Source organism: Arachis stenosperma, chromosome 8, assembly GCF_014773155.1.
Source record: "Arachis stenosperma cultivar V10309 chromosome 8, arast.V10309.gnm1.PFL2, whole genome shotgun sequence".
NCBI classification, from domain to species: Eukaryota; Viridiplantae; Streptophyta; class Magnoliopsida; order Fabales; family Fabaceae; genus Arachis; species Arachis stenosperma.
In genome coordinates, this window is record NC_080384.1 from 46702133 (window position 1) to 46716181 (window position 14049).

At 32.5% G+C, this 14049-nt stretch overlaps 2 protein-coding genes across 2 annotated transcripts; one reads left to right on the forward strand and one right to left on the reverse strand.

Annotated features, from left to right (window-relative positions):
• Window positions 1-1068: 1068 nt before the first annotated feature.
• LOC130943786 (TMV resistance protein N-like) lies at window positions 1069-3553 on the forward strand. Its single transcript, XM_057871806.1, has 2 exons — window positions 1069-1776; window positions 2430-3553. The coding sequence occupies exons 1-2, from the start codon at window positions 1277-1279 to the stop codon at window positions 3223-3225; spliced, it is 1296 nt and encodes a 431-aa protein (XP_057727789.1). The 5' UTR covers window positions 1069-1276; the 3' UTR covers window positions 3226-3553.
• Window positions 3554-4216: 663 nt separating this feature from the next.
• On the reverse strand, window positions 4217-12231 carry LOC130945043 (TMV resistance protein N-like). Its single transcript, XM_057873697.1, has 5 exons — window positions 11674-12231; window positions 7675-8773; window positions 7296-7571; window positions 6338-7141; window positions 4217-6240 (listed from the first exon to the last, which is right to left on the reverse strand). Exons 1-5 carry the CDS (start codon window positions 12117-12119, stop codon window positions 4774-4776), a joined length of 4092 nt encoding a protein of 1363 aa, XP_057729680.1. The 5' UTR covers window positions 12120-12231; the 3' UTR covers window positions 4217-4773.
• Window positions 12232-14049: the final 1818 nt, after the last annotated feature.

Consider the following 14049-nt stretch of genomic DNA (forward strand, 5'->3'; position numbering starts at 1 on the left):
TCACCCTCTTCTCTCTGTACTACTCTTTTTCTCTATCTTTCTTAGCATAAAGGAAACTGAGCATTGCTGAGCTCAGTTCATGATTCTGCAGCACTTCTACAACCAAGTTCACACAAATACTATAAAATTCGGTTCAAATTAATAAACCATTTGCTAAATACAAAAGTTTTTTTTTGTTACTTATAAAAAATTAAATATAATATTTATTGGTTACTTTTGTCATATTTACAAATTATTTAAGAGTTGTTTCATCGAATACGTTTTTTTAGATATATTTTTGTGAGCGTCTGAATCTTTTGGATGCCAATGTAATATTTGTTAATGTTGCAAGTGTGAGGAGCGTATGAAGTTAGTCCACATAAAAAAAAGCAAGGAAGAGTAAAAAATTTATAAGATTAAAGACCCATTAATTTAATATATTAAAGTTTTGAGTTGAACGTAGTGCTTTTTCATTTTATGTTATGTCATTTGATATAATTTTATAAGAAAAATTAATAAGATATTTTTGTATAAGATTTAACATTTTACATTAAATAAATATGTTTTGCATTTTTATGTAAATAACTAAAGATATTTTTTAAAAATAAAAATTTAAAGATCAAATTTTGGCTTCAACTTTTATGTGTATTTTGTAAATAGTTATTCAAATATTTTTATAAAATTTTATATTAAATACACAAATAACTTATTAAATATAAAAATTGTTTGTCATTTAAAATAAGTAATTTTTTCAGTATTATTGTTATATTTTAAAATATTCTAAAAGTATTTTTATCATTATAAATTTAGAAGATACTTCTACTAGTGTGTTGATAATTGCAAAACACTTTTGGTGATTTACTCGAGTTAAATAAATATTCATACGAAAAGAAAATTAAAAAATGTCAGAGAATTCAACATACTTAACCTAATAATATATTAAAGAATCCTTTTGAAAAATAATAATTTTAAACGAGCCAATTGTGATTTTCCAAACTATGGCGGATTAGCTGTGTGAACGTGAAACCAATTATTAAAAAAAAAAAAAAAACAAGACTTTGGAATAAATGGAAGTCTTTTTTTGAAAACTTTGACGGATCGGAGGAACACCTTTTCCCCATCTTCTTAGACTGCGACTTCATCAGTATCAGAAAATTTTCCCCTCACATGTGAAAACTTTCTGAACTAAAATCCTGATGTAATAACTCACTTCTACTCAAAATCAATTCTACAAAATTAAATTCATTCAAATTTCAGTTTAACAAATACCAATTCAAACACATACTAAATTATAGTAATGGCAAATCATGGTGTAGCATCCTTTGACTACACGAATGATGTTTTTCTGAGCTTTCGACGCGGAGTTCACCGCGCGTTCATTGATCATCTCTATAAAGCTTTGGACGGCATAGATATCAAAACCTTCAAAGACGACGACAAGGAAGAATCGACGACGGAAGAGGAAGAAACCAATCCGGATCTTATCGAGAAAATCGAAAGATCCAGAATATCAGTGGTAGTGCTGTGTAAAGACTTTCCATTTTCCACAAGGTGCCTCGATGAAGTTGCCAAGATCATGGAGTGTTATGACAATAAAACGATGCAGGTTGTGGGACTTTTCTATGACGGCGTGATAGCTGCAGATGTACGTTGGCAGAAGGAAGATAGGGCATATGGCAAAGCCATTACTCAACATAAAGAGAGATTGGGATTGGGAGAAGAATCGGACAAGATCAAAACATGGCGGTCTGCTTTGTCTAGAGTATGCGACCTCATTGCATTAAATTGCGACAAAAAGTAAGTTTAATTTGCTTCTACCTTTCACCTGAAACCAACTAGTCAACTACCAATGGCTTTCCTTCTTGTTAATTTATCAAAAATGCATGGGAGACTATACAAATTACTCTAAAATTTTCTTATGTTTATTAATTACAGATGAAATAGTTGAGCAATATTAGATGTAATAATTATAAATTATAAGCTAATGAACTATAACTCAAATGGTATAATTTTATTATTTTTACTTAAAAATCTCGAATTCAAGTCTAATTCCTAATTTTGAAATAAAAATTATGAATAATAAATACTATATATATGAAATTATAAATCTTAAATTAAATAAAGTATTAAAGTGATTCTAGGTTATTATTTTCGTGGTATTATTGGTTAATTTATTATCCTATTAATAATGTTTGTTTTGGTTAATTAAATGGATCAAATAAATTTTCGTCAATAAAAAACGTCAGTTAAATTTGTGTTTATAATTTGAGTCAAAGTTTTCGGATTGGTGAAAAACTTTTTATTAAAGACTATATACTAAATGATTGTGATTCTTAATTATTCTCTTAATACTTAAAAGAGTAAAGTGTTTAAATTTATATGTTAATTTAAAAAAGTACAAAATTCAAAACTTCTTTAATTATTTTTCATATATTATTATGAAATTGCAGGTATGAAACTGAGCTTATCAGTATGATTGTGAAAGGCGTGTCTGCTAGATTGCCTCCTTTGCGTTTACAAATCAAAGACGTAGTTGGATTAGATTCTCGTTTTGAGGAGGTGAAATCGCATCTAGATATAGGCAACAATGATGCGGTTCAAATGCTAGCAATTTGTGGACCTCCTGGCATAGGCAAAACCACATTTGCTGCGTATATTTATAACAACATTATTAACCACCAATATATTGCTGCAAGTTTTATTTCCAACATCAGAGATAAGCCAAAAGTGGAAGATCTTCAGTCGACGTTGTTATCTGAGATGGGCGAGAAGCGAGAGAGCAAGAGGGGCGATACAGATGGTGGAGGCAGAGAAATCAAACGCAAACTTAGTGTTAAAAAGGTTCTTTTAGTGTTGGATGGTGTTGATAAGATAGAACAGTTGAAATCGCTGGCTGGGGGGTGTGATTGGTTTGGTCCTGGAAGTAAAATCATTATAACAACAAGGGATGCAACTTTGTTGAATAGACATCGTGTTAAAATTAAGAGATATCAAATGACAGAGTTAAGTGATGAAGACTCTCGCAAACTCTTTTGTTGGTATGCCTTCGATGGTGGCGAACCGGCACAAAACTTTGCAAATCTTGTTCCTCAAGCACTAAGTATTGCAAAGGGTATTCCTTTGGCCTTAAAAAAACTGGGCTCTAGATTGAAGGACCGTAGCTTAGACGAATGGGAAATGGAATTGGACAGATATAACAAGGTTCCAGAGGCTTTCGAATTTCTGCTCAAATCTTTCGGAAACTGAACTACTTTTAGCCTTTTTTTTTTCCTTCCAAAATTTGTTTGTTTGGTTGAGAGTACATTTCTAGACTTAATTGGTGTTCTTTGTGTGGATGAGATTGTTCTTTGGTGTTTACTGCGTGATTTTTTTTATGTCGTGGAACTAAAAGCAAGAAAAAAGAACAAAGAGAAAAGACACAAAGAAAACAGGGCAGGGATTTTCTAGTAGTTCACAAAATAAAATGCATCTGTTGAGTCAGTCTCACACTCAATGACCGTCATTCTGTGCTGATATTCCATGTAAAGATGATTGCATATGGAGCAAACGAATCTTACTCTAAGTTATTTTACAATTATTTATTTATTTTTGAATTAGAAAAGACAGTAAGACACAAAGTGGATTACTAAGGTAGGATATAAAATCACAAAGTATTAGTACCCTTAGTCCCTTTTGATATGTATAGTTAACAAAATTTTATGCGTTTCATTAATTAAAATTAATTGATTCTAGAGTTAAATTTTTTAATTTAAAACTTGAAAATAAAATTTTAATAATTTTATATAATTAATAAATAATTAATTAAAAAATAAATATAAAATAAAAATAAAAATTAAATAATTATATAAATAATATTTAATCAAATATTTTAAATTATATATATTAATAAAAAATAGAATATATAATTACATAATATATTAAAAAAACATAATATATAACAAGACTCTTTTTGAGTTATCTGAAATTGGGTTATTTTTTTTGCCTAAATGTGAGATCTAGATTCCTTTTGAGATTGCGTCCAACTTGTATTGGTGTCGAGGTGCCGCCGTCCGAGTTCCTCTTGAGGAGGTGGGGGTAGTACTTATAAGAGATTTCGATGCTTAAATTAACAAGGGTTTTAAGTAGGTTTTAATTAGATTGAGACTTGAATATAATTGTAAATATAGTAGAATAGATAACCACCTTTTAGTTGTCCTACATTTGAGGGTGGATAGCCATTTCTTTTTGTTAGGCGAGTTGTTGAGATCACCTTTTTAGATTAATAGGAGATATCTTAGAGGTTGGTTACTTGGGTTAGCCACTAAAAACATTCCCAAATTATTCAAACGCGGACAAAAATGCACCCGAATTTTATTATTGACAAAAATATCTTTAAATAATTTAAAACACAACAATACCTAATAGTAAGTATATAGGGCAAATCACACATATAAACCAAATGGAGCTCAAAATTATACAATTCTACCAAAAGAAAAAACGTTACAAGGATCTACCAAAAAGACAATTTTATGTAATTCGAATCAGCCTCATTCGAATTACCCACATTTAAAAGTGTATTTTGTTTGTTTAACCACATTTAAAAAAAATTAACACTTTTGTAATACATTAAAATCAAACCATACAATTCATACTCTAACGATAAAAAAGAAGTATATTCATACTAAGACAAATATAAAATCTTCATGGTAGAAAATGCTCGAAAACAGAAATACTCATTCAAATACACCAACTAAGTACCTGAAGCATATTATGTGAGCTTTGAAGCTTGAACATCATGTCGCTTCTGCACTGAGCTTAGTTCTCCACCCTTATTTTCCCGTAAGATGTCTTCTCGAAGCGAGGTTCGGACTCTACCGATCCAAACATATTTGTTCCTGATGCTCTCATCATTTCATATAGCAACAATTCAAACCCTCCCCATTGCGACATCCCTCTCATTTCCGCATTTTCTTTTCCTCTCATAAGCATGAATTCTGCTGTATATTCTTCAGAAATGAGATCATCAGCATCGTCAGTTAAGATAATACATGCCTTCATCTTCCCATATGACCTATTGAAGCGCATAGCATCTTCCTCTATCTGGCTTAATAATTCTTCCAACACAGGATCATTATTTTCTTCTTCTGACGATTCCCCTTGCCCCGTGCATTTCAACACAACAGCGGTTGCCTTCTCTTTTATCGTTGTACTGCCAGGATTCCAAAATCCCCACGCTAGTTGCGTTGTCTTCCTCAAAATTGCTTTGGCGGTTAGCTCTTCATGCTTTATGTGCAGCCTTCCCCAATAACGACGGCACGGAGGTTTTCCAGAACGCGGTTGCTCTAAAACGATTGCCATATCAATATCCATCCTCTCTTGTCCCTTTTCCTTCAATAATTCCATGCGTGCCCTCATCAGTTCTTCTACAAATCGCCGTCCTTCTCGTATTTCATTAGAGTATGCATCAGCAATATGTGTAGGCACATCATCCTTTATCATGTCCATCACCCTCGAAACATTCCAATTAGATTCTTCATGTTCCTGCTTTAAGCTTGCACCATAGGCCGAAGATTCCGGCCTTGTTGCTTCAGCCTTACCAGTCCTCAACGATCTCAGCAATGCCGATGTAAAAGAGGGAACTTCTGTTAACTCTACAAGAGGTAAATAGTCACCAAGTAATTCTCTTGGATTCAAATTTTCTGCCACTTGTCTCATCATACTTTCCTGGGGTTGATGCGGACTTCTTTTTGGAACCAAGTCGGATAACGGAGATTTGGGATTGGGATTCTTGAATTGAATATCAGCCGAGTTTGTGTCTTGCTTATACACATACACACCCCAATGGCTGAGAGTTAAGGATGATTCACATTGAACCTGAATGGCTTTCCAACCATCGTCTCCAACTCCAAGATACGCATCAAGACCATGCCACTCTTCGTCACTGAACAAAGCTCGTAGATCAAAAAGTAGCACATGATCTTCCCCAACACTGAAATATTTGGAATCCTTCGGAAATATTTGTTTGCCACCTATGAACAAGTGAAGGCGAACAATGGCGGACATGGATGAACCAATTTGAGGGAAGAAACCCAGGATGTCAGTCCTTGTCTCAGCAACACTGTTGCTCACAGTGGATCTCCCAAACATGAATGCTAAAGCAACAACAGGGAACTTTCCGCGAGCCCAAAACAGAGGAATACCTTCACTGGAATCGCAGTCAAACAAATTGGGAATCTCCTTTTTTGGCATCACAATTTGAATTCTCTCGGTCTCTAGTAAGACCTGTGATATCAGAAGACAAATATAACCAGTAATCAGTCTGAAAGGAACTGCACATTGAAAAATTCATCTGAAAAAGTTATGGGGAGTGGAAAGATACCTTAGACCACAGTTCGGTTGAGGACTCTGAAGTTAAGGATAAGCAATATCTTGCATCTACTTTTTGAATGCTTGATGGCAGTTCTGGAATTGACTTAAGATTCTTACAATAACTCACATCGAGACATTTTATGTTCAAAGATCGTTCGATGCAATTTGGGAGGGATACAAAATCATTGTGTGATACATTGACGTCTTCCAGCTTTTGAAGAACCTGAATAGTTGGATGAAGATCTTCATCTGATAGATTGGCACCAGTGAAGTTCAGTCTCTTTATATTTGGGCAGTCATCTAATGTGGAATGGCTCTCTTTGAACCTCTTAAATGATCTTCTAAGATGATAACATCCCTCAATGGTTAATGTGAAAAGTTTCGGCAATGTGAAGAAGCTACTTGGTAGATCTTTGAGTCCTCTGCATATTGAAATGTCTATATGCTCAAGCCCTATAAGATTACCAATGGAATCTGGGAACTCTTTGATAGCAGTATTTGCCAAGTAAATCTTTAATGGCTTATCCATCTTTTGCAAGACATCTGGGAAGTTCTGAAGTTTCTTACAAAAGTAAAATGAAAGCACTTCGAGAGATGGCAAATACATTCTTGGCACAAAACTACGAAGCACCCTGCATTCTGAGGCACTTAAGTACACCAGATTTGGCAGAAACCCAACAGATTCATCAAACTTTACCAACTTATGGCATCTGTCTAGTGTGAAGACTCTCAAGCTTTTTGCTCCAGACACATTGGGAATTTGTGTAATGGACTGACACTGGGAGAGATTGATAAATGTCAAATCCTCAAATATCTGCAATGAAAGATGAACAAATTGATCATCATCATGTTCAATGATACTAAGTTTTATTCAATGCTTGCTTTAATAAAGAATTCAGAAAAGACCCACATTTATGTTACTAATTCCTTAACAAGTGCCTTAGTGTGCAAATTAGAGAGGTGTGTACCTGAAATGACTTTTCCAATTTAAGAGCACTGTGAGGTAGCTTGAGGTCAACAATTCTGTTGGGATTAAAATCAAGTGGGGATGACTCTGATGGATATCCTTTCCACTCCAATAGTCGCAAACTCTTTGGAAGACAACTTGGCGCCGTTGAAAATATTGTATTCCGAACAATTAAAATTCTAAGGTTCTCCATCTTGTTAAAGGCAGTAGTAATCCAATGATCTACTTCTTCATGGGTAGCAGGGTGAAGCATTATTCCTTCAATTGAAGTACTTCCCTATAAAACACATGCAGAGAATTAGCAACAATTACTTAAGTATTATAACATCTGTAGGTGTAAAAAATCGGGTAACTGACAGGGGGTTCATTGAATTTCTTACTGTGTCATCTTTGAGAACCTGAAGAATGTCTTTATGAGACCATAATCTGCTACGTTTACCAGGGTTTGTTGGCGAGTCGCTCGTTACAATCTCCTTGCCCATGTCTTGCACTAGATCATGCATTTCCAAGCAGCCATTTTGATTTACAGTGATGAGACATTTACTAATGAACACTCGAACAACTGGGTAGAAGTCGCAAGCTTTCAATACCCTTTTAACATACTCCCATTTCTCTCCTTTGAAGAAACAAGCAATGTCCAAGAAAGTTTTCTGGTCAAGTTCATACAAGCTATCGTAGCTTCTTTTAAGTACTCCTTGAATACTTGGATCAATTCTATACTGGTCCAGTTCCTCTTCCCAGCTAACCACACTTTCAAAACCCCCTAAATGGGAGCCTATTACTTCTAAAGCAAGTGGAAAGCCCTTTGCATAACTTATTGCATTTCTTGAAACATTTTCAAAGTTCTCTGCAGGCTCCTTGCTGTTGAAAGCATGCCAAGAAAAGAGTTCCAAGGAATCATCATCATTTAGCTCCTCCATCTTGTATTTCTTGGTGACAACATCACCCATCACATGCTTGTCTACCATATCAGTATCCCTTGTTGTTAAAATGATTCTGCTGCCTGAACCAAACCAATCATGCCCTCCAGCCAGTGATTCCAGTTGCGTTATTGAATTAACATCATCAAGAACTAAAAGTACTCTTTTGTGGCGAAGTCTTCGTTTGATTTCAGATCCTCCCTTAAATTCACTTCCAAACTCAGTTATTGTCTCCTCACCCATGTCATCTAAAAGTGTCTTTTGCAGACTTTCTAAACTTTCACGACTTTCAGATTTTTCTCTGACATTAGCGAGAAAACATGAAGCTTCGAACTGCCGCTTGATCTTGTCGAATAGACATTTGGCCAATGTGGTTTTGCCTATTCCACCAGGTCCATAAATACCCAACATGTAAACATTTTCATTAGACTCAATATCTAGCCGTGATTTTACTTCTTCACAGGGAGTATCCAGTCCAACTACATGATCAGTTGGTTCAGGCAACGGTAATCTGCCAAGGGTGTCTCTAACAATAACCTTGATAAATTCCGGTTCAGACCTGCACAAACATTATGTTTTTTCATGCTTTAATTACTTATAGCAATGTTGCACCATATATATATATATATAATATATTTGCAGAAACCACTTCCATATCTCAAAATATTTTTTCTTAAGACGTTTACATGTGTTATGATATTATTGGACATTTTTATTATATAAAAAATTTTTTCATAAAAAGATAAATATATCCCTTATTTTTATTTAAAAAAAACAAAAAAATCATAATCTAATGGGTTATATAAATTGATTGGTTTAATCAGATATGATAATAATTGAGTTTATTGTTATTATTATAAAAAAAATCAATTTTATTTTAATTTATTAAAAAATTAAAAAATAACCGGTTCATTAAAACACCCAATAATAACACGACACGTAAATTGAAACACATAAATCATCCTAAACTCCTATTTAAATTTGAAAAAGTCTAGGGAGCCAATGACCTAAGCGTACAATGTGTACAATGGAGGTTTAAGAAGTATTAGAGATATGACCATTAGTGTTACATTGTCCTGTCAGGTTACGTTTTTGGGATGAGTGGTTTCAAATATGGTATTAGAGTTCTAGATTCGAAAGGTCAAGAGTTTAATTTTTTATTGAGATGTTTATTATCCTTGGTATCCGGATGGTTATTCTAGCTAGTATGGTGATGTTCATTTTATTCATGGACCAAAAATTTAGCCCATTGTACACATTGTACGCCATTGGCTCCCTAGCACTACCCTTTAAATTTAAATTGTATTGATGTATATTATTGTTAGTTTAACATTCCAACCATATACTAACGGGAATATATAAAATTTGAATTTGACCCAAATTAATGTCTAAATTTAATTTAGAATACTCAATTTATTCCATCTTCAATTATAAAACTCTAATTCTTTTGTTAAACAAAATCTTACACAAGGGTAATTACAATTACAAGCCACCACCTGGATTGAGCGCAGTGTCTGTGAGTTTTAAGTGCTATAGGTATAGATATTATCAATATCTCAAAATGTATTAATTATTAAAAATAACATAGCTGATATTTTTATCAAATGATCTTCCCTCAAAAAAATATGACCGAACTCAATTATGAGTTTCGTTTTAAAAAAATGGAAAAAACTACTAGCGATAATTAGTTAATATAATATTAATGATGAATTTTAAAGTACCAATAATAATAATCTGTTAAATTACACATGAAATTTTGTACTCTATTAATTATCCACAAAATAATTCCCTTTAAATATATTTTTTTGGTGACTACATAAAATAAATATAACAAAAATTACCCTTAGAGTTAGTAATAACAACAATTTTTAACTTGTCCTCCAAAAAAAGTGATTTGTCTAACATTAACTTCAGAAAAGGAATTTAGGAATATTTTTGAATTACAACGTATGTCTCTTTCCTCTACTCTAAATAATTTTTGGAATCTCCATCCATTGATACTTTTAAGATTAATTGTGATGCTAGTTATTTTGATTTGGGTGATAGTGTTGGTTTTGCTTGTGTTATTAGAAATTGTAATGGAAGTTGGCAAATGGGGTGTTTGAGAATGATTGAGAGTAATAGTATTCTACAAGGAGAATTATTTGCTATTTGGAGAGTATATCTCTTGGCTTGGAATGTGGGTCAATGAGATGTTATTTGTGAGACGGATTGTGCGGAAGCATTTAATCTTGTTATTCAAGATGGTTTTGGGTTTATTGATCCATTGATACTCAAAATAAGAGATATCATGCATTGGAATTGGTCGTGTTGACTTTCGTTTGATTATGAGATATGCAAACACGGTGACAGATACTATGACAAAGATGGCGATAAAGTTACAACTTTCGCATGTGGAGCTTCTTTCACCTTAAAAGAAGTTTAAAAATAGTCTTAAACAGAACTGTCACTCTATTTAAGCAGTTTCTTATTTTATTTATTTTATTTTTTTTATTTAATTTATTTCAGTCAAAAAAAAATAACAACAATTTTTTGGTAGATTAGTAACAACAATTAACAAATATATAAGCAATCCATAAAAAAAAGTAAGTACTAAGTAAAATCTTAAACATGATACTTTTAAACTCATTTGGTGTTAAGACAGTGATGTACTGATATATATAAAATTTTCGGTCTTGAAAATAAATTTGTTTTTTATTTTTCTATATTTTCGAAAATAGCGACAAATATATTTGTCTATCTACTCTTTCTCTCTTACACACAAAATTCAATTGCAATCTTAAGGTCATTAGTGGTATTCAATCTCGTAGTGTATATAAACAACTAAGGGGTGGTATTCAAAAAGTTAATATGTTAGATAAAAAATAATCCTAGAAAATACGAATAAAAAATAAGTGTTCGAAAAATTAAAAAATGTGACAAAATAACTAAATATTAAATATATATTTTTAAAAAAATTTAGATATTAAATTTTAATGTAATTTTTTGTAAGTATTTAGAAGAATAAAATCTTTTAAAGTAAATTTTATTAAAATTCTTTTTACAGTAAATGACTAATTCTTTTTAAAAAATAAAAAATTCTAGAGATCAAATTTTACTCTAGTTATTTATTTGTATCTTTTAAATAGTTATTTAAATATCATCACAAAAATTTGGATCAAAATTAATAAGTCATTTGTTAAATATAAATTTTTTTTGTCATATTTTAAATTTAGATTTATTTGTTGTTTGTATTTTTAAAATCTATTTTTGTTAACGGTATAAATTTTCAAATAACATTTTAATAGTTTAAGAATAAGTATTATTTTGGTCCCTAAAAAATTAATTATCACTTTATATTGTATTTTTTTATATTATAATTAATAAATTGAAAGTTAAAACTAATATGCAATAATTTAACTTATAGAGGAAATAAATTTCTGCACTTATTTAAAAAAAAAATGAATGTAATGAACTTACATGTCGTCCGTGCAGTGCACCCATCCTAGCTTTTCCACTTTGGACAAAGCTAATCGCCATGCTTTGACCTTCTGAGGGTCTTCCCTGCTCTCATGTTTAGCCATGGCTGTCTCATAGGAACCCTTCTGATCCCACACATCTGAAGGATTCACTCTGTAAATAATTGGCAGAACCTGCTTCCCTTGCTTTTCGTGACAGTCAATGATCTTGACTAGCTCACGAAGACACCATGTCGAAGATGCGTAGTTCTCACAAAGCACCACTACTGCCATTTCGCAATTTTCGATTGCCTTCATAAGAATAGGTTCCAGTTCATCCCCTACCCTCAGATTTTCATTATCTCTGAACGTCTCGATTCTATTTTGGCGCAAAGCACCATAGAGATGATCCGAGAATCGGTAGCGCGTCCCTCCTCTAAAACTCAGGAATACATCATTTGCCGCCATGTATCACAATTTCACACTAGTTTGGTACTGAGTTTGAGGAAGCTATAACGTTATTAGGTTTTGCAATGGCAAAGCAAATGTTTGCTTAATTATATATTACTTGATATTGGAACGAAACTTCGTACTACATACAGATACAATACCACCGGGTCTTCCAACAATTATTTAAAAACACTTAACTTGGAAACGAAAGTCACCGGTTATTCATTGTTCTTCTTTTCTTATTAATAATTCGTAGTATATCACATGACACCTTTCAGACAGCTAAATCTATAGACTATTTTAATAATCCACCAACCACCATCCCTGCTAGTGGAACAAAACAATGCAGAAAAATTTTTAACTGTGTCGATAAACTTTTCAGTAATTTTTAAGTGTTAATTTTAATTGTAAAAATATATATGATATATATAATTAAGATTAATGATTAAAAATTATTGATGTATCGATATATTTGAAACCTTTTCAATAATATATATAACCACTGTCTTTATCAAATGACAATTATGTCTTTTGAAAATATTATTTAATTAAAATATATTAGGTTCATTGGATGGAGCGGGTGTTTTTACTTCGGGGAATAATAGAACAAATAGGTAGGTTTATGGAAATTTTCGTAAAGATTTATAAACAACATAAAAAACCACGACCTAAAGACTTGAAAGTTGAAACCTATGTAGTACCATAATTATTACTACCACACTTGGGGGAGCCACGGAAACACCAGTTTATTTAAACATAAGGATTAAGGGGGGAAATTGTTGTGAAGTTGTTTTCATGTGAAAATAATTAATTAAAAGTGGTTAAATAATTTAATATATTTAATTAAATTATTATTTAATAATTTTATATTAAAATAAATATATTTTTATCCGTGAGTTTTTAGTAGAGACCTAATTAAGTATTTATATAAAAATAAATATATGTGAGTTTTTAGTAGGTCCAAAATATATCTTTTAGTTAGCATTATCAAAATATAATAAAATAACGAGTAATACTTCAAATAGGATTTGGCGGTTCGATGGATTTATTTTCTAAAAAAATTAATTAGGTCTCAGATTCTAAAATTATTAGATATATGTCATATACGTCTTCAGATCAGGTTGAACCGGTTAACACGACACACTTTTTCCTACGTGGAGGTTGTATGTGTGACGTGTCAGGTAAGCAACACATGTCTTGGAAGCGTCCCATTTGTCTTGGCGCCTAACTTCAGAATTCTGAAGTTAGTTCTGAAGTTAGGCGCCACCCTGGCAGCAAGTAGTTGAAGCTTTGTTCTTCTTCCAGCACCTAACTTGGAGAATCCCAAGTTAGGCACCAGCATGGCCGAGCATGCTGGAGAAGAAGTGTATACTATTATACTTCGTTGGAAAGCTCTAAAAGTTAGCTTTCCAATGCCACTGGAATCATGTCGATTGGACTTCTGTAACTCAAGTTATTTTTGTTGGAGTGCAAGAAGATCGTGGTTGACAACATCATTCACTTTCTTCTATTCTTCTACAAAAACTTTCAAATTCATCCAAATGCTACCTGAAATAAACAAAATTTGCACACAACTCAAAGTAGCACTCATATTAGCTAAAAAGTATTTAAATCTTGATTAAACTTGACAATTCAAATACAAATTCACTAGGAAAAGATAGGAAAGATACTCACGCATCATCTACCCCAATGGATGATTCCATTCGCCTCAGCAAAAAACCAGAAAAACAGGACACAATATCTTGTTCCTCAGCCAAAGCTAAGTATAAAGCTCTCTCTACAACTACCAAATAATTATTGTGGCTACTCGACTTGTTTCAGGCTCTCGATATCAACTGCATCCGCCCACCAGCACTATACTATGATAATCAAAGCGCCCTCCACATCACCGCCAACTTCATCTTCCATGAGAGAATTAAACATCTCAAAGTGGATTGCCACTAATTTG

What these genes read in the sequence shown, in the direction of transcription:
- LOC130943786 (XM_057871806.1), top strand. Translation starts at nt 1,277, where the DNA reads ATGGCAAATCATGGTGTAGCATCCTTTGACTACACGAATGATGTTTTT. An exon ending in GCATTAAATTGCGACAAAAA is followed by an intron (nt 1,777 to 2,429) that starts GTAAGTTTAATT and finishes ATGAAATTGCAG; the next exon opens with GTATGAAACTGAGCTTATCA.
- LOC130945043 (XM_057873697.1), bottom strand. Translation starts at nt 12,119, where the DNA reads ATGGCGGCAAATGATGTATTCCTGAGTTTTAGAGGAGGGACGCGCTAC. An exon ending in AGGTTCTCAAAGATGACACA is followed by an intron (nt 7,572 to 7,674) that starts GTAAGAAATTCA and finishes TGTGTTTTATAG; the next exon opens with GGAAGTACTTCAATTGAAGG. An exon ending in CAACCGAACTGTGGTCTAAG is followed by an intron (nt 6,241 to 6,337) that starts GTATCTTTCCAC and finishes CTGATATCACAG; the next exon opens with GTCTTACTAGAGACCGAGAG.